The 27155-nt window shown below is 40.9% G+C and overlaps 2 protein-coding genes across 5 annotated transcripts in view; one reads left to right on the forward strand and one right to left on the reverse strand.

Moving 5' to 3' along the window:
* SMC1B (structural maintenance of chromosomes 1B) overlaps positions 1-6614 on the reverse strand; it is a 77750-nt gene extending 71136 nt beyond the window's left edge. Inside the window, 2 exon segments of the mRNA XM_067531031.1 lie at positions 5305-5493; positions 6377-6614. Of these exon segments, the coding sequence (XP_067387132.1) occupies positions 5305-5493; positions 6377-6485 (298 nt within the window). The 5' untranslated portion in view covers positions 6486-6614.
* A 280-nt stretch (positions 6615-6894) lies between these two features.
* RIBC2 (RIB43A domain with coiled-coils 2) lies at positions 6895-27067 on the forward strand. 4 transcript variants are annotated; one of them, XM_067530954.1, is made up of 7 exons: positions 6895-7103; positions 10979-11060; positions 12914-13258; positions 14217-14335; positions 17981-18208; positions 24665-24831; positions 26220-27067. In XM_067530954.1, the coding sequence occupies exons 1-7, from the start codon at positions 6987-6989 to the stop codon at positions 26299-26301; spliced, it is 1140 nt and encodes a 379-aa protein (XP_067387055.1). In that variant the 5' UTR covers positions 6895-6986; the 3' UTR covers positions 26302-27067. The 4 variants fall into 4 exon arrangements, with proteins under 4 accessions (XP_067387055.1, XP_067387058.1, XP_067387056.1 ...); XM_067530957.1 differs by lacking the exons at positions 24665-24831; positions 26220-27067 and adding an exon at positions 19934-20263; XM_067530955.1 differs by lacking the exon at positions 10979-11060 and having other exon boundaries at positions 6991-7103.
* Positions 27068-27155: the final 88 nt, after the last annotated feature.

Consider the following 27155-nt stretch of genomic DNA (forward strand, 5'->3'; position numbering starts at 1 on the left):
CAAGCATACTACAACTGAAAGAGATTAAAGAGGGAAAATGTTAATTTATTTTGTGCATTTGACACTTTAATCAGTTCACCTGTTCCCCTTTTTTTCATATGGATCTTTCACACAGCAACAGGGGAAAGAAAAGAAACATTCTGAAAAATAAGGAAATACAATCATAAATTAAAACAAAATGAAATGGGTTTCAATAGATAGTTAAAAGTAGTTTCAAGTATCTTTTAGGTTTACTGGATTTCAAATTGATTGAGTCCCTCTAAACTACAGTTCAATTTAATTCATACTTATAGTATTACATTACCTATACACTTTACAAACATTGAGTGAAACAGCATGAAGGAGAGAGGGCATTTAGCAGAAAAGGAAAACTGTTCCAAGTACATAAAGCAGCATAAAGAAGAGGTGTGAAGCTGAGAGTGGAATGCTACAATTAAGGAAGCAATAAGAAAAAGGTCAGATGGGGCTGAGGAAAAGCCAATCAAGAGAATTGAGAGAATTTGATACAGTATGGTCGGAAAGCCAGGCATAGAGAACCACTCAGTGTGATTAGTGTCTGTTGGTGGAGTCCCTCAGGAAGCAGGTAAGAGAGCTGCAGGAGTAAGTGGCCATTCTGTGTTGTAACTGGGAGCACAAGGGACTTCATTGTACATGGAGAAATCCAGGATAGAGGATGCCAGCCAGCTGGAGAAGACTACACCTGTAATGGAATGCTAAAACTATTACGCTATTCAGCCAGTTCTAAGTCACATTAGGGCTGGGTGTCCCATGTATTTAAAGGACACTAAGGAAGCAACAATAGACTACTTTGTGGTGCATGGACAATTAAATGAGTCAAATGGACTCAATTTCAGGCAACTGAATTATAATTTCAAACAAAATGAGAGGAGAAACTTTAAACCTCATCCATGAAGGACATCAGGGATTAACTAAATGCCATGAACAGACCAACCAATCAGTGTGGTGGCCTGGCATCAGCAAGGACGTGAAGAATAAAGTATCTGCATGTGATTGCTGTAGAACTAACAGACAAACACAATACAAAGAACTCTTTAATAACAAACACTTCTACAAGACAGACCTTGGAAGAGACCAGCTGCAGATGTATACAACTCCAGAGGACATCATTACCTGGTGTGATGTTGGGTCAGCAAGGGTTAAGCAGCCAGCTTAATTGGATGACCCAAAATCAACTTTTAAGGACATATTAGAAAAGTATTGAAATGGTAAACAGGGTCATTCCTTGAAGGATAATTATCAAAGCCATATTAGACTAGAGTTCTTAAAATATAGGCCTTTATTGTTAGAGAATTACAAATAGATATGAATTGTATTTGTCTGTGTTTACCTATATCTTGTTAGAAGTTAACAATGTAACCAGATTAGCTTGTGGATGCTAATTCCCTTTCATATCTTAATTACATTATATTATGCATGCAGATGGTTGAGTTAACATTAAGATCAAAGACGTAAGATATTGCAGGAAATGATATTAATCACATTTTCTTCAATTTAAACGGTCTGTGCCATAACGGAATGCCTTGATAGTATGAATGGTTAATTGCCTTATGTTAATTAATACTACTAGTTTACCTGTATAAACATAAGAAATAGAAGTTTGGCTTCAAAGCAACAATATACACAGCCTATTATTCATCCAGAAAGGCCCCTGCTGTGATCGTTCGCTAAAAAAAGGTTTATCAGCTGAACTTCAACTAAAAAGGGATTTTGGGGCCTGATCCTTACTATCTCAGATCTGAATAAATTTTGTCAGGGAAAGTTCTAAGCCTTAAGGACTAAGGTCTCCAGGTTGATTCTGGATTATCCCTGCAAATTCTCATGGAAGAATTTGAATAACTGCACATGGACTGCCTATTGGACTATAACCTATGGAACTGATTCGAAAAGGACTTTTACAAATTGTCAGCCTCTCTCTGCTATTAAACTGAATTAAGAACTTTATTAATAATCTATATGTATAATCTTTTAACCACAGTACTCTTTTCTTTTTAAATACATCTTAGATTTAGTAAGAATTGGTTGTAAGTGTGTATTCGAGTAAGATATGAAATATTCATTGATGTGGTGAGTAATGTGTCCAAGCTCTTGAGACTGGTAGAACTTTACATATGGTGAAAAAGGTTTTAAATAAGGCTCACCATATAGACTTAGCTGTCTGGGTTGGAGCCAAAGGCTGGACTGCTTAAAGGGAATGGTATTTTGGGCTTCTTGGTAACCAAGGAAGTATTACAGAAGCTATTTTGTTACTGGCTTGGTGAGTTTAAATATAGGAAAAAACAAGACACCAGTTTTGGGGATTGTCGGCCCTATTCTTTGCCATTTATCCTGATGGAGCATTCTCAGTGTGGCCCCTCCAGAACCACGGTCACTTCTGGTCTTGGCGGAGTATTTTTCCAGATATATAGAAATTATATACATAACATGTTGCAGTGTTATTGAGACACTGAAGTGCACTTTTGCTCAAATTCAGTATTCCAGAACAATTAGTGACGGACAACAGACCACAATTCATTGCAGCAGAATTTAAGTCTTCCTGAATGAAATATGCTTTTGATCTTATTACTAGCAGTCCACATTACCCACTAGCAAATGGAGAGGCTGAGAGAGCTGTACAGATAGCCAAGAAAATCATACTGCAAGAACATCCATTCTGTGCCCTTCTGAGTTACAGATCAACACCAACAACAGCTACTGAATATAGCCTAGCATAACTCCTCATGGGAGAACAACTCGGGACTACCATTCCAATTCTGGAATAGAATTTCTCTCCAAAAAGAGGCCTGGGATGAAGAAAGTAGTCAAATGGGATAAAAAAAACTAAAAGAGCTTATGAACACATTAACAGATATCACTCAGAGAACTGCCAGGTCTAAAACCTGGTGAACATGTTCATGTTGAACTGGATGGAGAAAAAAAGATGGACAACTCCAGCTGTCATAACGAAAAGGAATTAAGAGCCCATATCATAAGTGATCAAGACTGACAGTAGAGAGTTCAACAGAAACTGTTGACATCTACAGTTTGGTCCTCAGCAAGAACAATCAACAGAACAAACTCTACAGATGGGAGATGCAGAACAAGACAATGACTTAAGGATTCCAAACCAACCACAGCCAGTCATTGAAACTAATGGACAGCCAGATGACCAAGTTGTTATGCATTCAGGTCATATAATTAAAAAACAGTATGATTCAGAGACACTCAGACTGATATGTACTGAATTTCAATGATAGTGTGATAGTGTAAATATTGTAAATGAACTTCAAGGGGGAGATGTAATGGAACTGTATTATACTGTTCAGCCACTCGTGGTGCTGTGCATAGAAATACATTAAAGCTAATCTCTGATGACCACTGTCCTATTGCAGTTCATCCACATGGGCACAAATGATACTGCCAGGTATGATCCTGAGCTGATCAGTAGTAACAAGATGACTCAGAATGAGGGTAAAGGAGTTGGATGAGCACACGACCTGTGTCCCCCATCTTCCTACTTGAGGGTAAAGGCTCAGGCAGGGACAAACATCCTGAAAGTGAATGCATGACTGTACAGGTAGTGTCAACATGAGGGCTATGGCTTCCTCAACCATGGGATGTTCTGTGAAGGAGGACTGCTGAGACGAGATCGGGTCCACCTAACGAAGAACAGGAAGAACATTTTGGGATACTGACTTGCCAACGTAGGGAGGATAGCTTTAAACTAGATTCAAAGGGGGCAGGTGACAAAAACTCACAGATAAGGAGCTCATAGTTAGTGGAGATAGAAAGTTACAACAGGGTAACAGGAGCAACAAGAGTGAAAACAGTGGGGAATCTGCTCAACATCTTAAATGTCTACGTACAAATGCAAGGAGAATGGGGAATAAACAGGAAGAACTGGAAGTCCTCTTATACAAGCTAAAATATTAGTTAATTGTATTAGAGACTTGGTGGAACAAATATCATGACTAGAATACTGGTATAGAGGGGTAAAGTTTGTTCAGAAGGCCAGAGTGAAAAAAAGGGAGAAGATATTGCTTTGTACATCAGTAATGTCTACACTTGTTCTGAGGTCCAGAAGGACGTGAGTGGCAGCCCAGGTGAAAGTCTCTGGGTGAAGATAAAAGGGAAGGGGAAAAAACCCCAATGTTATCATGGTAGAAATTGGCTATAGATGATCAAATGAGGAGGTGGTGGTGGAGGAGGCATTTCTAAAACAAATATTTCTAAAACAGGAATATCCAAAACACAAGACCTGTTAGTAATGGTCAATTTTAACTATCCAGATATCTGGTGGAAAAGTAATATGACAAAACACAAAAAGTCCAATATGTTCTTGGAATGTGCTGAGAAGAACTTCTTCTTTCAGAAGGCAAAGGAGCTAACCAAAGGGCAGCCATTTTAGGCTTCATACTGACTAACATGGAGGAATTGGCTGCAAATTCAAAAGTGGAAGGGAACTGAAAGTAATCATTAAATGATGATTTCATGATTCTAAAGAAAGAAAGACATGAGATCAGCAGAATAAGGAAAAGACACTTCAACAAGACAGACTTTAACAAACTTGAAAAACTGGTGGGGAAGTTCCATGGGAAGAAAATCTAAGAGAAAAAGCAGTTCAGGAGATTTGGCAGTTTCTCAGGGAGAAAATATTAAAGGCACATAGCATACTACCCCAATGAGAAAGAAAGATAGGACAGCTGCATTTCCTTTGCTCAGGTCTCCGCACTGGTTTTCTTTTTTCCACATGGAATTCAAGATGTTAACCTTTAAAGACCTGCGTGATCAGTGACTGTTAGATACAGCTACCAATCTTATACCTCACCTAAATTGGTGGGCTTGGGAGTGCTTCCAATGTCAGAAACTATGGCCCAGATCCTCAAAAGGTATCTAGGTACCTAACTCCCATTGATTTTAATAGAAGTTAGGATCCTAAATAGCACAGAGAATCTGGGCTTGTGTCCATAACAAGGCTTTCACAGTTGGCTGCCTCAGTCTTTGGAACTCACTTCCTTTGGTAGACTCTCAGAGCTATAGTCTAGCAACCATCAGGCCATGGAACATAACATGCATTTTGTTTAGCATCTGATTAACTCTTCTATTATGTTGTTTTTGTCGTCATCATCATTGTAATTAGAGCACCTGACTATCATGACACATGGTATAAAAATTGGCTTAATAATTTCAAAGGATTCATTAGCCCATGTTGTACTATCAGATTATATATTTAAGATTTAAAAATAATCCTCTGCAAGTTTTTATATCAAGCACTGAAAATATTTGCAACAAAAATCTACTACTTACCTCGAATAATTCTTGAAAATGTTTTCTCTTCTCCATTCTCTTCACAGTACACTATTTTTACACTTGCAGTAGAGGAAAATGGCTTTCCAATGTGTGCTCCGTGAATAAGTTCTCGAACACTTTTCACTCTTAAATTTGCTGTTCTTTCACCCATTACAAAACTAAGGGCATCCATTATGTTTGATTTTCCTTTAAAATTATCAAAAGCATTAACTTAATTTTTTAGAGTTAGATAGGTATGAACACACTTAGCGGACTACTTATTTCTAGTTTTTTATTTCAGTCTCAGTTTTGTTGTCTTCCAGAACCTATGTATGCATTTAATAAATATCTATTTAAAATTAAATTATATTAGAGGTACATGTTTGAAAGTAATTTGTAACCAACAGCTAGTATCAATGTCTGCAACAGATTAATTATTACAAACGTGATTCACCACTGAATTCCATGCTAAGTTTATGACACATCCAGGTCTATACACTCTTTATCTAAGACTGTCTAATTTCCCACCCCTAATTTGAGTTTGCCTGACAATAATAGTTGCCTCTTACATACTAGTTATCAGAAATATTTCCATAATGTATTTAGAACCCTTTCTTACAGACTCTTGAATTCCAAAGAATATCTTTTTCATATTTTCCTACACCATTACGGATAATACATTTTCAGCTATTCTCTTTCCACCAAAACTTCCTTTTTCCCTTGCCCTTTCATCTCATCTAGCATTTCTGATAGCACCCTTATTTTCGTGGTCTCCTAGAATCACTACTTCAACATTACACTGTCTTCCTCTCTCTTGCTCTCCCCTCCTGAAAAAAGAATACCAAAAGAGGAGAAAACATTTTTAACTAAATGTTGGGGATTAGCAGTACCCCGGTGTCAGAGCCTGAGCGCTGTGTGCACACTGGAGTTCGTGACACTGCAGTTACACCGGGCCAGCGCAGGTGAGTCAGCATTTTGTCAGTGGGAGCAGGGTAGCCGCAACCACCCCACCCCACCGCAGGAGAGGAGCCACTATCCCTAGGGCGAGGTGGCTGTCCTACCCTCAGAGCTCCGGGGCCTGCCCCGCTACCTGATCCGTTGGGCCCAATGATACAGTTGAATCTCATAAAGGGGCCGATGCGCTGCCGCCCCCGCCATGACTTGAAGTTCTCCAGCAGCAGCAACTTCAGGTAACCCATCCCCGCGGGAAGAGGCGGCAGCGGCGGCCGTTAAGGTCTAAAATTCCCCGCCCCGCACGGAACCGCGTAACCTTAATTCTTGGTTCGTGTGGGTGAGTGGGTGGGTGCCACGCGCCACCTTCCCTCAGAGGTAACCGCCACCGTCACAAAAGCGGGAACGCGGCGCGAGCAGCACCAACCGCCCGACACGCGCCGCCTCGTGCTTTTGGCGCGGGCGGGAGAGGAGGAGGAGGGGGAGGAGCAGGACGGGCTGTCTCTCGCGAGATTTTCGAGGGGGCGGGAGGAACCGCCAGGGAGGAGGAGCCAAGCGGGGGAGGGAGCCAACAGCGGGAGGGGGGCGGGTGTGCTTGTTGCCTTAGCAACCCGCTCTGTTGACATCGCCCGGCGGCAGCCTGGAGCTGGGCAGGTGCTGGTTCGTGCTGGGCGCCGGGCTGCGGAAAAAGGGCCCCGGGAGATCGTCGTTGTTCGGCCTTGGCGGGTCCTCGCCCCGCCGCGGGCACCATGCGCAAGCTGGGCCTGCAGCGGGACCTGGCCGAGGCGGCTGAGCTGGAGAGGAGGCGGCAGAGGGAGCTGCACAGGCAGAGCCGCATCTTCAACGCCCGTGTCAGGACGATCGGGGTGAGCGGGCGGGCGAGCGAGCGGGCGAGCGCTCTCCTGGGGGGCGGAGCGGGGGCTGCCGCCTCGTGGTGCGGTCTGCGGGCGGACGGACAGACTGACCCAGACTCCCCCACGCGACTGTCTGATTGGTGTCGACTTTTATGGCGATCGATTACATTGATTACCACAAATCAGGGGCCACATGTCTCTGGAAACGGCGTTTCGGCCGGGAATCAGCAGTAGGACCCGGGGTGAGAGCGTGGGCTGTTGTCCCTGGATCTCAAAGCACGTTACAAAGCTAGTGTCAGCCCCGTGAATAGACGGGGAAGCGCCAGCTGTGCTGGGTGGCCTCACTCCAATGTAGACACCCTCAGCACTTCCCGTTTGGGCAGGTTACATCAATGGCAGCAAGACGGGGTACACTTTGAGCTGGAAGCCGGGGCCTCAGTCCCTCATGGGCTCTGGCCAGGCTAGCGATTGGGAGCAGGGCAGAAGCTGGGAGCTGGGCTGGCCATGGTCAGGGCTGGGAGACAAAGCCCACACCTCGGCTGGGGCGACAGGGCTGGAGCGGAGCTGGAGGCAGAGCTAGGCTGGGTGACACTCCCTCACTGCCTCCCAGGGGGCTGGCCCAGGGCCGTTGCTAGGGAGCACACCCCACAGTTTGCAGACCACTGCCTTAGTGGAAACTGGATCAGGCCCTATGCGGGTATGTATTTAGGCTACATTTACACTACCACTAGTGTAATGTAGCTACATGCCACAGTGAAGAGCAGGCAGTGATGTCCATACTGCAGTGTGTAGCTACATGTGTCAGTGAAAGGCTGGGGTAGGAGTGAGATAGTGGGAAGCTGCCAGAGTTTTTCCGTGTGACAGACATACCTTTATGTCTACAGGGCTTGATTCCCCACTGTCCTGTATCTTACGTAGTCATTTACACTACTGCAAAACAAGTGGAATGTGGACATAAGAACTACCAAATCAGAATGGTCCTGGTCCCAATTAGATTGGATAAACAGGGTTCCGCTGTAGCTGGGGAAAATGCTTCTTCAGCCATTGTTAACGTGGCTGACTCCTTGATGAGAACTTAAATAGAATGTGAAGGAAAAACTGAAAGAGCAATAAGATTTCTCTTCATGGAAAAAAAAAAGCAACACTGCTATAAATAAGCATAAGGTACTGACAACTGAGAATTATCAAACTCATTATGTGTTTGTGTCTTCCAGTTTTTTTAGAACTGGTGAAAGCAGGTCCAGTTCATTGACCTCAGTGGATTATACTTGTTTACAACTGTTCTGAATTTAAGTGTTAGGATTGAATTTTTTTTAATATCCATGTGTCATTGAAAGGATAATTTCACCTAGAGTTTCAATAAATCCTTGGATTTATGCCTGTGGCCTTTATGCCACAGTCACCTTAGTTACAAGGGAACATGGAATGCCACAGTCACCATAGTCACAAGGGAAAAAGATGGACCAGTGATCCATTTGATCCAGTGTCCTGTCACCAGTCGTAGTGCCAAATGCTTCAGAGGAGGGTGCAAGAAATCTTGTAGTAGGCAGTTGTAGGACAGTCTGCCTACACAGGCAAAGTAATTAGGCAACTGAAGACAAGTTTCTTGCATAGGGACATTTATCATTTGGCTTTTGCCATGACATATGTATCTACCACATGTTTTTAAAAGTTGAACTCAAAGGGATAAATCCTCAGGTGATGTAAATCTACATATCTCCACTTATTGGAACTACGCTGATCTATACCATCTGAGGATCTGGCCCAAAGATTTTTGCACTAGTATGTTGAATCAATTTGCTGGAGAGACAAACATAAGTAATGAAAGATAAACTTAACAAAGGAGTCTATGAATATTTTTGTTGGTTTTAATTAAAATAGTGTAATGTATTCAATATCTGAAAGATAACATTTGGGGTGGGGATTGTCCTGTGCTTTGAAATTAAGCATAGCACAAAGTAGAAAGATCCTGAAATACTACAAAAGATACAGTATATTTGTGCTTCTAAGCACATTTTTAAAGTGCTTGTATACTACATACAGGCATAGATTTTAATGTTATCAGTTATGTTTAGCTGCCACTTCTGAAGAAGTTTAAGGAGCAAGCCAGTATCTGACGTCTGAATACTCCACAGATGCTGGAAAAGAGGCTGAATCAAAAAGGGCAGTGAGTGTACAGAGTGGTTCACTGACATGGGAATGGGTGTCAGTACAGGAGACCTTATTTCTATTCTTAACTGCCATTAACTTACTGTGTGAGTTTAGGCAAATCACTTTCCCTCTCTGAGCCACCTTACCTCATCTGCAATATGGGGTTAATTATGCTAACCAGTCTTTGTAAACATGCTCTGACATATTTAGCTTTTTTCATCATTAGAAGAGCTAATTTGAAAGCTCATTCTTCTCAGCATCAGTAATTCCTGAAAAGAATGCAAATATACACTGAATCAAAAATGAATATACAATAACATATACACAATATTTATACATACAGATAAGGTGTAAAATTACAAATAAAGAAATATTATTATAAGAACAGATTAGAAAAAGCATAGCAAATAAGTCATCAAGTGCAATGTCATTGATATCTTGCATGCAGTTAGTGGAATAACTAGCATTTCAGATGCTCTCAGGCTGGGATTCTGGACTATTCAGTTGAGTACTAAAGATCTGTGAGACTTGGAGCAGTCCTTTTCTGGATATTTTCTGGACAAGAGAAAATTGTTCAAAGAAGGCGTATAAATTGGTACAGTAATTTAAAATTTGTATAATCTGTCCAGTTTTTATTTGTCCATTTTATGCCCCGAATCTACCAAAGAAGGCATGTTTAATTTTTCCTTAACCTGTTACTGAAATTGTGAAGAATTTTATTAACCAAATACGTCCTCATAACTTAGTTTATATTTAGAATCCAGTACTGCATGGTTTTGAACTTTATTCATCATTAGAAGATATTCTAGGACTTCTACTGCTTTCATACATCTTAAAATCACAGACTTTGTTTCTTCACCTAATCAGAATATTCAGAAATCCTAGACAACATCGCACCGTATGTCTTTTCTACTGTAATCTGTTTACAGGGCACTTGCTTAATCCAAACAGAGAATAATAATTAATACCTTGCATTTTTCATCCAAGGATCTAAAAGTCCTTTACCAAGATGATTAAGGATTATTATCCCAACTTTATGGATGCAAAAAGAGACTAAGTGACTTGGTCAAGATCACAACAGAAAGTCAGTGTAATAGTCAGGGAGAGAACCAAGGTTTCCAGAACCCCAGGTGACTGCTGCAAACACCAGACACCATGCTTCACACTATGAAGGCTGAAAATTCCCTCTTATCCCCACCTCCAGCAGAGGTTTGGAGCTAAATGGTATATTTTACAGAAGTGCACAAACTTTTTTTACAACTGAAAACTCTTATGATTCTGTTACAGCGTGAATGTCAAAAACCTTTACAACTATTTAATGTATGTAAATAGATGAAAGATAAGTAAATTAAGTAGGAATCTACGTGTAGAAAACATTTAATCTAAAGTAGTGGAGCTCAACCTAACCTTGTAAATGTTACTTTGTTTCGGAATAAGAATGTACCTATTGCTCTTAGAATTAAGTGAACTAACAGACATATTATTGCTGGATTTTCTTTTTGCAGCCACATACTTTAAATAGTATTGTGCCTGTAATTTACCATTAAAGCCATTTCACTAGCAATAACATAATCCACAGCTGTCTAGAATTATAATTTTGCAAGGCAAATACATTCATTTCTGGCTCAAGTAGATATTTTAATATACAAGATTGGGATAAAGCCTGTAAACACACTTTAAATATTTTCAATAAAATAAATAATTTTTACAGAGCTTAAATTTCTTCATTGTAATAGGTTGATAAGGATGCTTTGGATACTCAGATCAATGATAAGAAGATTCAAGAGGCAAATGAGAAAGCACGACATGAAACAATTGGTATATTTATTGCTATACAAATAATATAATTTAATATTAGTATATGTAAACATTTGTACTCTGTTTTGCAATCTTTTCTCATCTTTTTCTCCTTTTTAAATGTTTCCAATGTTTCTTTTCTTGAGTATTTACTGCCGTGGAAATGTAGGCCAAGATATTAAAAATAAGTGCCAAAAGTTAGGCACCTCTGTAACGCCTGAGGACAATGGAAGCTGTTGGATTCTCAGTGCTTTTGAAAATCAGTTTAACTTAAAGCATATCAGTAGTCCCAATGAACCCTGTGCTTAAAGTTAAGCTTATGCATAAAACTTTACAGAATCAAACTTAGGATCCTCACTTTATGCATTTATTTTGAAAACCTATAGGAATCATCTACTGTTGTATCAGCAAATAAAGATACATATGCACTAAAATGGGAGTAGTTATCTGAGCAAATTTGTATTCTCTTGGTCCCACATTTGATTTCTAAATGTAAATTAATTTCACAAACCTTGTGCATATGTGAGCACATGACTGATTATGTTTTCCCTCTTAATTCAGACATAGAAAGAATATCCTGTTTATTTTTGTATATCACCCTTGAAACAATATCTGTCTTCACTTGAGAGAGAAAAGATTTTTTTTCCCCCACATTAGGTAAATATTGCCATACCTACTGAGGTGAAAGTTCCACTAACGTCCATGGGAGTTTTCCATCAATAAGAACTTCAGGGTTTAGCCCACTCTTTATATTTGGATTTTTTTTATATCACATCATGTATATGCTACATGCCATTAAGCAAGTGTATTTTAATTAATCTGATTCTGGGAGGAGGGGTGTAAAGTATTCATCAGTTTGCTTAGGGATGGTGGTGCAGTTCTGCTAATGTTAATAGAACCCATGCCACTGAAGCATATGCATCACAATAACTCTTTACTCCTCGAGGTGATCATAATGGACAGCTATTTATATATAGATTGTTTTTGTTAGATACGTGACTTGTCTAAAACAAGGTTATGAGTAGGAGCCATTGCTGAATCAGGGGGCATAACACACATAATCATGTGGATCACATCCCCTGACCCATAGGCTACGATGGCCCACCATGGCTGGAATGCCTCTCTAAGGTTTAATTTGCAAAGGGCCCACAGAGTAACCTTTCTCTGTTCAAGAACTGCCAGAATGTAATAGCCAGCTTCCGCTCTGCACTGATGCTGCTGGTCATGATTTTCCTTGCAGGCCTTGATTCACAATATCTACCAGAATATGACCTTGTAGGTAACTTCTAGAACACATGCATTCTGGCAGATGCAATGGTATTTACTTGTGAATTATATTTAAACTGTTAAAGTATGTACTCTGTGGTACTGGATGAGTTGCAATGTTTGAACTCGAGGTGAGAATTAACAATAACTCTCTAAAAAGCAATGGTGTATTCCAGTATTTTTTCAAGCTATTTCATTGGTGGTACATCATTTTAGAGCTCTGATGTGTTGTTTCTTGTGTTCCTAATAAGTAGCTATTTCATTCACTACTGCAAATTAGTAGTGGATGCTGAGGAGTTGATGTATAGTACCTAGGATTGATATGTTACAACAAAATGATGTAAACTAAACCTATGTATATTTTGATCATATTTTCCAGCAAGTTTCTGATGCCAAAGGTGATTCTTAAAAATTGAAAGATTTTATAATTTAATAGCACTATCAGATTAGAAAAATCATTTACCAACTTTGACCTCCTAAATGGCTTAAGTCTAGTAGTTTAAAGATTTATTTTCTAGTCTTTTTATCAAGATCACATTCTTCATTTTTTACAACCCCCTGTGCATTTTGAATCTCGTAGTTTTACCTTGTTTATAATCTTTCTGTAGCTGCTGAAATGGAGCAAAATGACAAGATCATCTGTATGTTAGAAGAAAGACAGAAACAGGACATCAGAAACCTAAACAAAGCTGTCACTGAGTTTCAACAGAATTTTCAGAAGCCAGAAACTCGGCGTGAGTTTGATTTGTCTGACCCACAGGCCCTGAAGAAGGATGCCCCTGCTCGTCTCTCTGACAATGACCCTCGCTGTACTGTGTCTGGCTTGCAGAAGTTTCTAGGAGAAGATTTAAATCATGACCAAAGGGTGAAATTTCAAAAGGAGCAGTCAAGAGAATGGTCTCTACAGCATCAGAGAGACTGGAAGAATGCATTAGCAGACCAGAAATTTGCAGGTAACAAACGAAGGTAGAAGTTTGATTTTCATGCTCTTTTTTTCCAAATTCTACCGTGAATAATTCACAAAACTGTAGAATAGCCCATTATGCCAGTTTGTGATGTAGGAATATTTAAAAACAAACAAACAAACGAGAGTCCTGTAGCACTTTAAAGACTAACAAGTTACATTTCTGTAGGCATAAGCTTTCGTGGGTTGCAACCCACTTCGTCAGCCCACGAAAGCTTATGCCTACAGAAATTAAATTTGTTAGTCTTTAAAGTGCTACAGGACTCTTGTCGTTTTTGCTGTATACAGACTAACACGGCTGCCCCTCAGGAATATTTCAGTGTATTCAATCTCATTTCATAAAAGTACTGTAGGAATATTAACTTCACATAGATAACCTCTAGAGATTGATAAAAAGGAATTTAGTTAATGTCTCGGTTAATGTACCTGTATTGAGAACTTATGATGATCCCGTGAATTTCTAATCTTCTTTTCCCATATACACCTCAAATGAAGAGACTAGATGGTTTAAAAAAGGTTGTGTGTTTTAAATGTTTGATTCAATGAAGTCCAGGTACTTGTTATGCTCTCATACTAATGTTACAGTAGATAAAATGTAGCTCTGATTTATTTTTTAGTTTCTGTCCTGAAAAAAGTGTTTTCTTGAGATAGTTGGTTAAAATATTTTTTTAAACTTTGCTCAAACAAGTTTTAAACAAACAAGTATAAGAAATTTGCTTCATTTTTTACATTTCTAACGTGGATTGCTTGATATATGGATTTACTGACTCATTAAACATTCTATGATGACAAACCATAACCATGGAATTTGGAAAGGAATACATGAGGCAGCTTTCTGTTTAATGTTATGTGAATAGTTCATCAACCAACAACTGTTTGAAAATTACATTTACATATGCATGAATGATAAGCTTGTATTAACTAAATTCCGTTTCAATCTAATTTAGATGATCTCCATGGCAAGAACAGGATAGACCTTGATCAAAAGGCCATGGAACTACAAAGAATAGATGTAGAAACTAGACGAGCTATTTGTGCAGCTACCAAGGATTTTAATAGAACCCAGGTAAATTAATATTGGTTATAAAGAGGAAGGAAAATAAGTTGAGCAAAAATTTGTTGATGTCATATAGCAAAGTACAATGAGTAATGATGTTGCCACAAAGATTTGTCAGCAACTGAGTTCCAATGTTATTTCAGTAATCAGAAAATATGTTTTATGCACTTCTCTAAAGATATCCTCTGCCAACTTCTAGGAGCCAGCAGGGGAAAATGTCTGCATAGATCTGGAGCTTCTGCTCAGTCTCACTAAAATCTGTCAACATCCAGTGTACTAAGGCCACTGTTTTTTGTCTCTGGGTGGTTCATTCTGCTCTTTAACATTATAGTAGCAGATGGATCTGATTTTGAACTCCCCAGACTCTCCACAAATTATGAAAAATCAGAAGCTTTTTGACAGCCTTGTGCAGAGCAGCATGGCACCATTTGAGGAGGAGCAAGTTTACAGTGGACCTGGAGCAAATCTACAATATGCTAAAGCAGAAACCTGAAGAACAGATCCTGCTTATGAAAATATCAGAGGATATATCTAAAATTAAAATCATAACTGAAGCACACCAGATCAGTTTTCATAAACTCCAGGATCCAGAAGGCAGAAACTAGAATCTCTACCTTAGAAGACAATATGGACTCTGTTATGATCAATACACACCAATCACATCTGATCCAAAAGCCACAAGATAGAATCAATGATCTGGAAGGCCAGTCAAGAAGAAATAATTTGGGAGTGGCTGGGTACCCCGAAGAAGTGGAAAAAGCCAGATCAGTAGAATATTTGTGTAAAACACTACTTGAGATTCTTTCCTTATACCCAGACAGAGCTGAGTATAGAAGAGCTCACTGCTCCTAGACCCCAAATCCTCAACTAATTCCAAGCCAAGCATTTATATTACATATTGTAAAATACAATGTGAAAGAATCCATTCTTTAAAAAAAGCTTGAGAAAAAGAAAACCTCAGCTGGAAGGGGCATAAAATAATGATATTTCCCAATTACAGGCCAGGACTTAACTGAAAAAAGAGCCCTATTAAATAAGTCAAGGAAACTGGCTAAGGAGAAAGGACAGACCTATTTTATAGCCTTCTCAGCTACTTTTAAGATCAAGGGGGATAGCCAGGCCCTTAGTTTCTCTAAACCAGAAGAAGCAGAAAACTACATTGGTTCTATATAAAAAACGGACAAACTTATGGTGCCATGGGATTTATCTTTGCTTTTCAACACTTGTCGTGCTGGGTTGTCATCAGAAGTGAAGCGATCCAGAGAAGTGCCCACCTCAGCTCTGTACCTCCCATATCCTCCATCATGCCTATATTTAAAGCCAGGCAGAACCATCAGACATTCAGACACAGATCAGCACACCACATCCTACCGAGCAAGAATCCAGACCACTCAACTCCCCTGTGTTCAGCTCTCTTTGCTGGCTCCTGTGCTGCTGCAACTGATGACTGATGTGTCTAAAGTTCAACCCTGCTGCCATTTTTAATTTGATTTGTTTGATTTATTTTAATCTCTCTAAAAGTTGAAATTTTTTTCTTGAGGTAAACTAGAGTATACTGTTTTATCATGGTGTAGCTGAGTTGCTGCACCATCATGCCCCTTCCTGTCCAGGTGTGGCACAACAGCAACTTTTGCCTCAGTTTCCGCCACTTTCTTTTGACATACTTGGACCCTAGAGTGTCCTCAGCCTCTGGCCAGACCACTTTACTGGGTCCAGCCACTTCCACCACAGTGTGCAGCAAAAATATATGCTACCCAACTCAGCTGGCAGTCACCTTGGAAAAGGAGTGCCTCTGCTGCTGCTTCTTCTCCCTGGGTCAGTCAATCCCCTGATCCAGGGCATGCTCCTCCCCTTGTTCAGGGTTTCTGGCAGGCTCCAGCTCATTAGTGTCCCAATCTTAGGCTTCCAGCTCGACCCTGGAGAAGCCTATCTGGTCTTTCTCCATCTCAGCCTTCTTTGCAGGCTGCTTCCAAGGGAGAGGGCACTTCCTACCTTTTCTTTTCTTATTCTCCTCCCCCAACAGGGCTCACCCAGCTCTTTATAGAGACAATACTCTTCTTTACCCCAGTTGAGCTTTATTTCCAGTTAGTTCTGGCTCACCCTTCAGGTGCACCCTGGCTGATTAATTAGCCTCTGAGGCCCATATTAACCCATTTACAACCTGAGTGAGGTAAACACCCATTTTTAGATTTAAAATACGTTTTTACAGGATCTAAGTTAAAACTATAACTTGTTAAATAGTTTTATAATTCTAATTCTAAAATAAGAATGATTGAGGGAATGTCTACATTAGAAACGTAAGTCGATGTATATTAGATCAATTTATAGCCACTGCAGTAATTACTGTGGTGGTGCATGTCCACACTACTCTCCTTGGGTCGGTGGTCTGTGTCCTCACCAGGAGCACTTCCACCGACATAAGAGGGGTAGTGTGGGGAGCTGAAAGCTGGTTTCACAGCTGGCTCCCAGCAGGCTGCCCCTTCCCCCATTCCTTGTTCCTCTCCAGGAGCGGGTAGGAAGCTGCCCGGGGCTTCTCGCCCCCAGGGAGCAAGATCCAGCTGCCCCAGCTTCTGAGCCTCTGCCCCCCCTTCCTCCCTTGGGAGCCAGGCAGCCTTGTCAATTTCACGGCTCCAGCAAGGAGCCATGAAATTGACAAGACAGCCAACCTTCCCAGCAGGGGGCCAGCTGCCCCAGCTTCTCACCCCAACTCCCAGCTGGGAGCAGGGTCCATTCTCTCCCAGGTTCCCAGCCAGGAACAGGGTCCAGCGGTCTGGCTTTCCATGAGCCGCTGCCCAGCTTTCTTGTCAATTTCATGGTTCCTGCCAACAGCCCATGTAAGGAATGCATCCTAACTACACCAACATAAGTCTTACACTTCTTGTGGAAGTGGAGTTATGATGTTGGTTAGTAGGGCACTTACATCTCAGGAAGAAGGCTGTAGTGTAGACATTGACGTTATTAGGTTGACATAAGCTGCCTTACATCGACCTAACTGAGTAGTGTAGACCAGTCCTCAGATACTTACTTTTTTATTACTTCATTTACAAATATTTTGTGTGGTTTTTCTTATTGTATACTTTGCACAATTAACTTAAGCTATTTGTTGTTAATATTCTGGGAAAGAAAAATTACTCAAGCAAGTAGAAGATATATATTTAAAAAAACGGAATGAGCATATTCTCCTGTTATTTTATTTACACTGCTTTCCTTTTCAAATATTTATTCTGCATTGAGCTATACAGGCTTTAATGTAAGTGACCATTTGAGGTTGTTCTCTGTTTGAGGTAATAAGTATCCTATATATACTTATATATGTTAGCATGCTTGACTGCTTGTTCTGTCTGTGAATAAATGTAAATCAATTTTGATATAATTGTGCATCTGTTTTACAACATACAGCTAATTCTCCAAACTGATTTTGGTCCAAGCTATGAAAGCAATAATGGAATGTCCTTTTGGATTTTCAGCATTCTTAATCTATATGAACATAGTGCAATTGGATGGTGCTTTTGACAATCACATGCAGTTTGGAAAGAAAATTTAATGATAGGATGATGGATGCATTAACTTTCTCGCAGTATTAAATCAGTATTTTCTGTATTTAAATAAAATGATCCCAGCTTTCTCCTCCCACATCCACTTTTTTTTTTTAAGGCTGCAGAATTTGCAGAAAGAAAAATGCTAGAAAAGCATCAGGAAGAAGAAGATAATGTGGCTGAAATTTCCAACCTCCTTCGAGGAGACTTACTTTCTGAAAACCCTGAACAAGCAGTCAGTTCCTTTGGGCAACATCGTGTGATTACTGATCGATGGAAGGGAATGAACCAGGATCAGCTGATGGCAATACGTTACACACAACAGCAACAAGTTCTGGAGAAACTGGTATGCAAGTTCATTTGCTTATCTGTATTATTAAATGAAGTAGTAGTATAGGCAGAGCTAGTAGCACTGCTGATTATTAAGGTTGCTTGACACTTCCCATCATAAGAGCCTGTTTTCTGTAGCTTATAACTTTTCAACAGCCCAATTTCAGCTGATTGGGCTAAATTTTTCTGTGCAACATGTCTTCTTCAGCCAAAATTTATTTGAAAAGGTTCAGCCAAAATGGTCCAGACATTTCTGGGAACAAGGCTAGAGAAAAATATGTTGTTTTGCAATGTTAAATGCTGGCAACATTTTCTTTGAGAAGCTCTAGCACCGCCATGCTTTGGAGTAGAGACTTGAAATTTGGAAGGGATATTTTTTGTGTCAGGGATGTTCCTTTTGCTGCTCCTATGAAAATCCACCCAAATTTGGCCCAGTGATAAGTCTTTGAAAAAGGTTAGTTTGTACATGATCAGTAGATTTTTGTTTAACATTTAAATAAATTGTTGTTTAACATTTAAAATCTGTGAAGATTTGATTCTCACTGTACATGCTTCATCCCCTCACAGCTCCTAGTGCTGATGAGCCTACACATGCACCAGCACACAGAGTGACTGAGCAGGCTTCAGCCAAGGCTACAGGGGCTGACCTCTCCTTGGAATTGCTGTTCCCAGATATTCTGGGCTAGGATAGGGACGTGCACTGGATTGAATTCAAGGAGTCTGTCTCTCCTGTGCTTTCAATAACCATCCTGCTGGCAACAGGAGTAAAAAGTTGTCTAATCAGAATGCAAAAGAACAAGAGCCAGCCCGGAGAGGAATTAAATTAGTAGATTGGGACAAGGAACCTTGTGAGATTGGGATTCGAGAGGGAGAGAGAATAAATCTGTGACTGGGGGTTGGGGGGAGGGACTGGGCACTGGGGGTGGAAGTCTGGGTCTGGAGGGGCAAGAAGATTGGGACTGGGTATTAGGAGTGGAAGACTGGACTAGCTGGGCAAGGAGACTGGGACTGAGAGCCAGGGGGAGACTGGGACTGGCTCAGGAAGGATACTGCAAGTGGGAGCAGGAGGGGAGGCAAGGCTGGAACTAGGAGTTGGTGAAGGAAATGGTGGAGGAGACTGGCAGCCAAGTGACAGGAGGGAAACACTGAATCTGATGGGAAGCTGGGGGGTCAGAGAGAAACTAGGAATTTTGGACAAGGAGACTGGAACTGTAAACTGATGGGGAATGTGGGCAGGCTACGGAGGAAAGCTAGAATGCCAAAGGAACACCCATGAGAAAATGAATAATTATTTTTTTAGAGCAGGATTTGAACATTGTGCAGTAAATGGAGCATGTGTCCATACAGTGAACAAAGAGGGAAATATATTGAATTGCTATTCACTAAGGCCTGGTCTGTACTGGCAATGGAGGTCAACGTAATGCCACTTACGTCGACCCCCTAAAGTATGCATCTCCACTGGCACGTAAGTTCCGTCGATTTTAAAGCGCAGTAAAAGTCGACCTAATAAAACCACCTCTGCAAGTGCCGTAGCGCTGAATTTGAATTCCATAGCTTGAATTTGCATCAGTGTAGACAGAGTGCAACATAAATCAACACCATTGGCCTCTGGGAGGTATCCCATAATGCCCTGTTGTGGCCGCTCTGGACATTCATGCTCTGCTGTAACTTGGCCATGTACACAGGAAATAGCTCCTCCCCTCAAGCCCCAGGAAATTTTGAATTTCCATTTCTGATTTAGACAACGTGGAGAGAGCTTTGTAGCTGAACTGCTCATGGCAACTGCACAACTCAAACACGCTCCAGCTTGGAGTCAATCAGAGGTCTTGGATCTCATCGGTCTGTGGGGCGAAGAGTCTGTTCTGGCTCAGTTCCGAGCCAGCAAAAGAAATTTAAATATCTACAAGAAAATATCTCATGGCATGTTGGAAAAGGGGCACAACAGAGACATGCAGCTGTGCCGCGTTAAGATCAAACAGCTGAGGCAGGCTTATCAGAAAGCTAGGAAAGCTAACAGCCTTTCTGACTCCTGGCCCAAAACATGCCGCTTTTACGAGCAGCTACTTGTGATTCTCAGCGGTGACCCCACCATTGTGCCACCACGCAGCATTGATACCTCCAAAGAATCCCAGTCCAGGACGAATGAGGAGGAATCTGTGGACGATGAGGAGAGCGGGGTACCACTGTCCCTGTTCGTTACCCCAGAGCACACAACCCACACACAAGACAGCAGGACTGATCGAGATGCAGGGGAAGGCACACCTGGTGAGTGTGTGTGGCAAATCTTATTTTTGCGATTATGTCCCCAGTCCAGCTTCTTAAAAGGAGTTTGTGTTTTTGAAGGGAGGGTCTTACTGGGTGGTGGCAAACTTCAGTGGAGGGTTACTCCCAGAACCGACTATTTATGTGCAGAGGTATGCTCTGAGCATCCTCTGTGGATATCTTAAGGAAATTTTCATGTAGGTAATCTGTTAACCTTTGCAGAAGGTTTCTGGGGAGGGCAGCCTTATTTTTTCCACCACAGTAGGATACTTTTCCCTGCCACTCTGCTATTAAATGAGCATAACGGAGCATAGCAGCATAAGGGCCAGGCCTGTACCCTGATGCATGCAGCAAATCCTCCCTTTCCACCTGCATTAACCTCAGGAGACTGATATCACACATGGTCATCTAGGGAAGATGGCGCAAGTTTAAAGTACCCAACCAATACAGTCACTCCGTGTTATTCCTCTGCCATGGATGGGGTCCCTGGGCACCTTCCCAAGACTGTTCCTAGTCCTAGTACTGTTGCAATGGGCGTTATGGGTCAGGACACTGGTTGCCCTGTTTTCTGCCGCTACAATTCACCTGCAGTGTCCTCTAATCTGTTCTGTTCACCTACTCTCAAACCAATCTTTGGCATGTTACAGGGGAGCCCAGTGATCCCTCTCCTTGTTCAAGTGGGGATTGTGGATTTTAGTGTTAATGAAGCCTCTCTATAACAGATGGAGGGGCCCCTTCCTTACCATGTCTGGAACGCCAGTCTGACCCATCCGATACGTACAGTTTGGAATGCGGGTCTGGCTTAGCCTTGTGAATATGAAGGGGAGTACTTTTTACATTGTAACATTTCCTTTACTATTTTGGGTCAGCTAACAATGGCAACTTTGTGCTTTGCTTTTCTTATAGTCGACACTTTGGCCTTCCTAGCAGAACTCCTGCTGAAAGACTTTCCCAGATTAGGAAATGGGAAAAAAAAACCCCGCAGGATGACATGTTCAGTGAAATAATGAACGCCTCCATGGCTGCTGACACAGAGCTCAGAGCCTGGAGGACATCCTTATCTGAAAAACTAGACATGCACGTGGAACACAGAAGATCTGCACAGGAGCAGGAGTGTGATAAGCAACAGGAGATGTTGCGTATTATGAGAGATCAGTCTGACATGCTGAGGCGTCTGGTAGAGCTCCAGGAAGAGCAGCAGCAGGACAGACTCCCTCTGCAGCCCCTCTAAAATGCTCTGCTGCATACCACTTTGTTATCAGCCCACATCTCCAAGTGATGTAGGAGGAGGATGAGCAGGGTGCAGTATGTGCTGCACTCCACACTGATGGAGGCGAGCAGAAGGACATGATGGCCCTTTTAAGAACCGCACGCAACCACAGTTGCTTGCACAGTGACATTTTACAGTGTGAACTTATCCTCCTTTCTCTCCATTGAAACGGGTCACAAATAAAACTTTGCAGCATTAAAAAAACATCTGTCTTTATTCATTCATAGTTTGGGTGGGGAAAGGAGGGAAGAGAACTGCTGTTGCAAGGGTGGGGGATGGGAAAGAAAGGCACAGCACAGACATACATTACTGCAGTTCATTGCAAAACCGGTTTTTCAATGCTTCCCAAAGCCGAAGCGCTCCACGGTTGGCTCTGAGCATAGCACTGGAATCTGGCTGCTCAAAATTTGCAGCCAGCCTATCAGCCTCCACGGCCCAATGCTGGGGGAACTTTTCCCCCTTTATTTCACACAAACTATGGGGCACATGGCACACAGATATAACTGATGGTATGTTCTTTTCACTGATGTCAAGCCTAGTAAGCAGACATCTCCATCTGGCTTTTAAACAGCCAAATGCACATTCCACCACCATTCTGCACTTTCTGAGCCTGTTACTGAAATGCACGTTCTCACCGTCCAGTGCCCATCGTAGGGCTTCATTAGCCAAGGGAGCAAGGGGTAGGCTGGATCCCCCAGGATCACTATTGGCATTTCCACATCCCCAATGTTTATTTTTTGGTCAGGGAAGAAAGTGCCCGCCTGCATCTTATCGAAGAGACCAGAGTTCCTAAAGATGAGTTTGTCATGCCCCTTTCAAGACCACCCTACATTGATGTTGGTGAAACGTCCCCTGTGATCCACAAGGGCCTGCAACACTATTGAGAAGTATCCCTTCCAGTTTATATACTCTGTGGCAAGGTGGTCAGGTGCTAGGATAGGGATATGCTTGCCATCTATTGCCCCCCACAGTTTGGGAACCCCATTGCCGTAAACCGTCCACTATGTCCTGCACGTTTCCCAAAGTCACTGCCCTTCACAGCAGAAGCCTATTGATGGCTCTGCACACTTGCATCACAACAGCTCCAGTGGTAGATTTACCAACTCCAAATTGATTCCCAACTCACCGGTATCAGTATGGGATTGCCACCTTCCACAAAGCGATGACCACTCGCTTCTCCACTGTCAGAGCTGGTCTCAAATGAGTATTCATGCACTTCAGGGCTTGGGACAGCTCCGCGCAAAGTTCAAAGAAAGTGGCCTTTCACATACGAAAGTTCTGCAGCCACTGGTCATCATCCGACAGCTTTATAACGATGCGATCCCACCACCCTGTGCTTGTTTCCCGGGACCAGAACCGGCACTCCATGGACTGAAGATGATAATGACAGCTTGCAGCAAACGGGAATTGTTCTGCTCTATGGCTTGTAGCAGGGCGGCCTCAGTAACATCGCTGTTTTCCATGCCTCTCTCACCTTTGAAAATACTGCAGGGATAAGCCATGATGTATTTGTGATGCTCGTAATGATAGTGCAGAGCTGAGCAGGCTCCATGTCTCTCTGGCAACGGCGTGGGTGCGGCATAGAAAAACGGTGCAAAAAAGCATTTGGAGTTTGTTTGGCACAAGAAGGAGGGAAAGAGCACATTGCATCATGGGAGGACGACAAGCTTCCCAAAAGCCTCTGTGGGTAGTTGCATTGTGGGATAGCTACCCACGGTGCACTGCTTTGAATGTCGACCCAAGTGTGGCGAGTGGGGATGCAAGAGCCAGGCACAAGGAGCATGGTGTAATCACATTCTTGCAACTTCTAAAATTCAGTGGGTGGAAGTCGATTGAAATTAAAGCAATCTCAGTCTGCAGTGTAGACATACCCTAAGTGAGCACCCTCGTTTCTGTGCACTGAATGAGAGAGGGGTTCTGCAGAAAAAAAATGTCTTTAATTACATACCATACTAATTCATATGCATAAGGAGGCAAGTTAAGATATACAAGCAATCTTAATTCTGGCATATTTTAACTTTTGAGCACTTGACATTGCAACCTTAATGTTCCTTTAATCGTGTTTTGTGTGGAATTTTTTAAAGACTGCTCTGTCAATAAATAATCTTAAATTCCAGGAGCTGTGTTTCATATTAGCGTGGTAATGTTCATCATAAAGGCTTTAGTTAATATGACAAAGAGTTGTCCATCTTTAATTTAACTTTATTTTTTAACAGTTTAACCAGTCCTGAGCAACTGTGTTACATCTTTTCACAAAGACACCCAAGGGCAGTTTAATTTTGATGGACAGATCCACACAGTATAAAACTGCCTCTTCTGACTCTGTCCAAAAGGTGGTATCAAAGCAGTGATGTACATGGCTAATATTATTGGAGATAGTGATAGACAAATCTGTAAATTTGGATATATTGGAGTTTCTCAGCTACAAATTATGCCAAGATTACCGATAATGGGCTTGATTTACTCTGAAATTCACCTGGAGGAGGAAGTACACAGGAGTACAATTACACTGCATCCCCCACTCTTCAAGGAGACACTGAGCTGGCCAGCACAGCCTCAAATGTAGGCAGCACTGGCCATGAAGAGAACATGGCCAATCTGACCAGATTTGCACCAGTTCAGTCAATCCTCCCAGATAGTGGGACTTCTAAAAAGGTCTTTGATTGCATTAAAAACTGTCTTCCCCTGAGCATCAGCCTCTGGGGAGTATGTAATGAAACCACTGCCTGCCTTCCCCTATGGATGAATTTCCTCCAGGATGCATCAGCAACTGCTGGTGGAGGAAGGTGCAATGTGCACCCCTCTGTCATAGCATGAGTGAATCAAGCCTAGTAAAGACAAATTGGTTCATCACATGAATGAATTTGCTAATATGACTATTTGAATATTGTTTTATCTGTGATTGTGAAGAGAAAACAAACATTTCTTTTATTCATCCAGAGGTTGCAGGAGGAAGAACGCCAAAGAAATGCTGAGTGGGACAGGCAGCGTATACAGACCGCCAGAGCACAACTTCTTTTTGAGCGGCATCAACATCGACTGAATCGAGAACTTCGCAGAACTCTGGATAATGCCAATGCACAACTGTTCCAGGAGCAGAAATCAAAGTAAGTGCACAGAGGGGTTATTCTATATCCAATCAACTTTTTCTCATTGACACAATAGCTTGGCATTATAAATTGCTTAGAGAGCCTGCTGTACTTGTCATAAGTTTTGCCACTGGTTGCATTTAAAAAAATCACAAGTTTAGAGCCAGTGTCTGGATTTTGTAGTAGTGAGGAAAAAAGAAAACTGTTCTCATGAGAATAGCCTGTTATTCCTAAATTACACATTTGGAATAATGGCTCAGATATTGATAATTCTCTGCTCGGGCCATAGTGTAAAGTGTCACATTATGTTCACTGTATATAAACAGCAGAATAAAGATAGAAAAGTGGGGGGAAAGATTAATAGATTCCAAGGCTAGAAGAGACCATTATGATCATCTGGTCTGACCTTCTGTATAACATAAGCCATAGAACTACTCCAAAATAATTCCTAGAGCATGTTTTTTAGAAAAACATTCAGTCTTGATTTTAAAATTGTCAGTGATGGAGAATACCCCACAATCCTTGGTAAATTGTTCCAATGGTTAATTACTTTCACCAGTAAAAAATTACCCCTTATTTCCAGTCTGAATTTGTGTAGCTTCAACTCCAGCCACTGGATCATGTTATACCTTTCTTTGCTAGATTGGAGAGCCCATTATTAAAAATTTGTTCCCCATGTAGATACTTACAGATTGTAATCAAGTCATCTCTTAAACTTCTCTTTGTTAAAGTAATAGTCAGTAATAGTCTTTCTATTACAAAGAAATATATAGTAAATTGTATTAATAAATGTTCTTAAAACTATACATGTCTACTTGATTCAGCTCACTCCCTTGAAATCAAAAAGGATAGGACTCCATTGAGTTCAACAGAGCTATGTCAACAACAACCCAGGATAAGGTCCCATGGCAGACTTCAACCATAAAGAACCATCAAGTATTGTCATAAACTAGCTTATTAGGGGACAGATATGTATGCATACTCTGAGGATAAAGAAAAACTAAAAAGAACTTGTTTTTAAGAAACCATAATTGTAAGCCAAAACCCTAGTCTTTAATGCTTTGATTTTTCAGTGCATGCCAAGATTTTGCACGATAAATTCCAATACCTGATAATTTCCTGATCTTAAAGCAATATGAAAGAATTCTGAGTATACATTAATACTGTTTTCTCAACACTGCCATAGTGACATTTTGGGAACATGATTTTGGGGAAAAAAGAATTTTTATGTCATCTTGAGAAAATTGAGCTCTTTTTATTTTGATTTATTATACTACTAAAATATGTAGTAATGTATATATGAGTAATACATCTATACAGGACTATGTATTTCACGTTATTTTTATTTTTAAAATATTTAGAAATTTAAAACATTTACTAATTGAGTCTATTTAATTTATATCTAGAAAAATTTATCTTCAGGAGGAAGTATATTCAAATTTTCCAACAGGCCAGTATTTCACACAGTTTAATACAACTAGCCGGTGACATATGGGACAGATCCCCACTCTGAAAAGAAGCAGGAAATGTATGTAAGGTTTGTAGAAATATTAAAGTTTGATTAACTTCCACTGCTTTTCTACTTTTTTCTCCCAAATTTCCAATTTATAATCTTTGTGCATTAAAACAAACCCATATTTTCCCAATGGCACATACTTGTAAGTCATAAACCTGATGATGTTATTCCTCATAATGAATGAGAAATCTAGAGATAGCTGCTAATTTAGGTTTTTGGTTTTGGGGGTATTTTTGTAATGAATGTTTATCAGGAGGAAAAGGAAGATAACTACATATAACACTGAAATAATTATTTGAATGCTAATTTAGACAAATTATTGGACCAAATCAATTCCTGGTGTGACTCTGTCTCAATGAAGAATTTGCCCCATTGGGGGATATTTTATTTATATATATATTTAATTTGTATTTCATGATTCTTTCACTACTCATTTTTACTGAATTGAAGTTTATATTTTGACTGAAGCCTTCTTTTTGCGGGTTGCAGAAACATTGAGATATTGCAGCATGACTGTCAAATAATGTAAAAAAGCATAACAAAACCTGATGTTCATGCTGTTTTAAAATGCAGGCAGGAGTATGGGAGGAATAACTGCTATTGTTATAAGCAAAGAACATGAAAAGTTTCTGTATGCTTATCCATAATATATAGAATTGAAATAATGTTATTAATACTCCCAGTTCAAGTTATGTGCAGTCATTATATCCATTGTTAGTTGTCCAACAATAAAACATTAAGGTCACTGACTGGGTTGTTGGTTTTTTTTAATGCTTAAAGTGCTTGTTGAAAAGTGAAAGATTTGATAGAAATGGAAATTGAAATA

This window comes from Emydura macquarii, unplaced genomic scaffold (assembly GCF_026122565.2).
Source record: "Emydura macquarii macquarii isolate MOO-44397 ecotype Brisbane River unplaced genomic scaffold, CSIRO-AGI_Emac_v2 contig_3122, whole genome shotgun sequence".
Classification (NCBI taxonomy): Eukaryota; Metazoa; Chordata; order Testudines; family Chelidae; genus Emydura; species Emydura macquarii.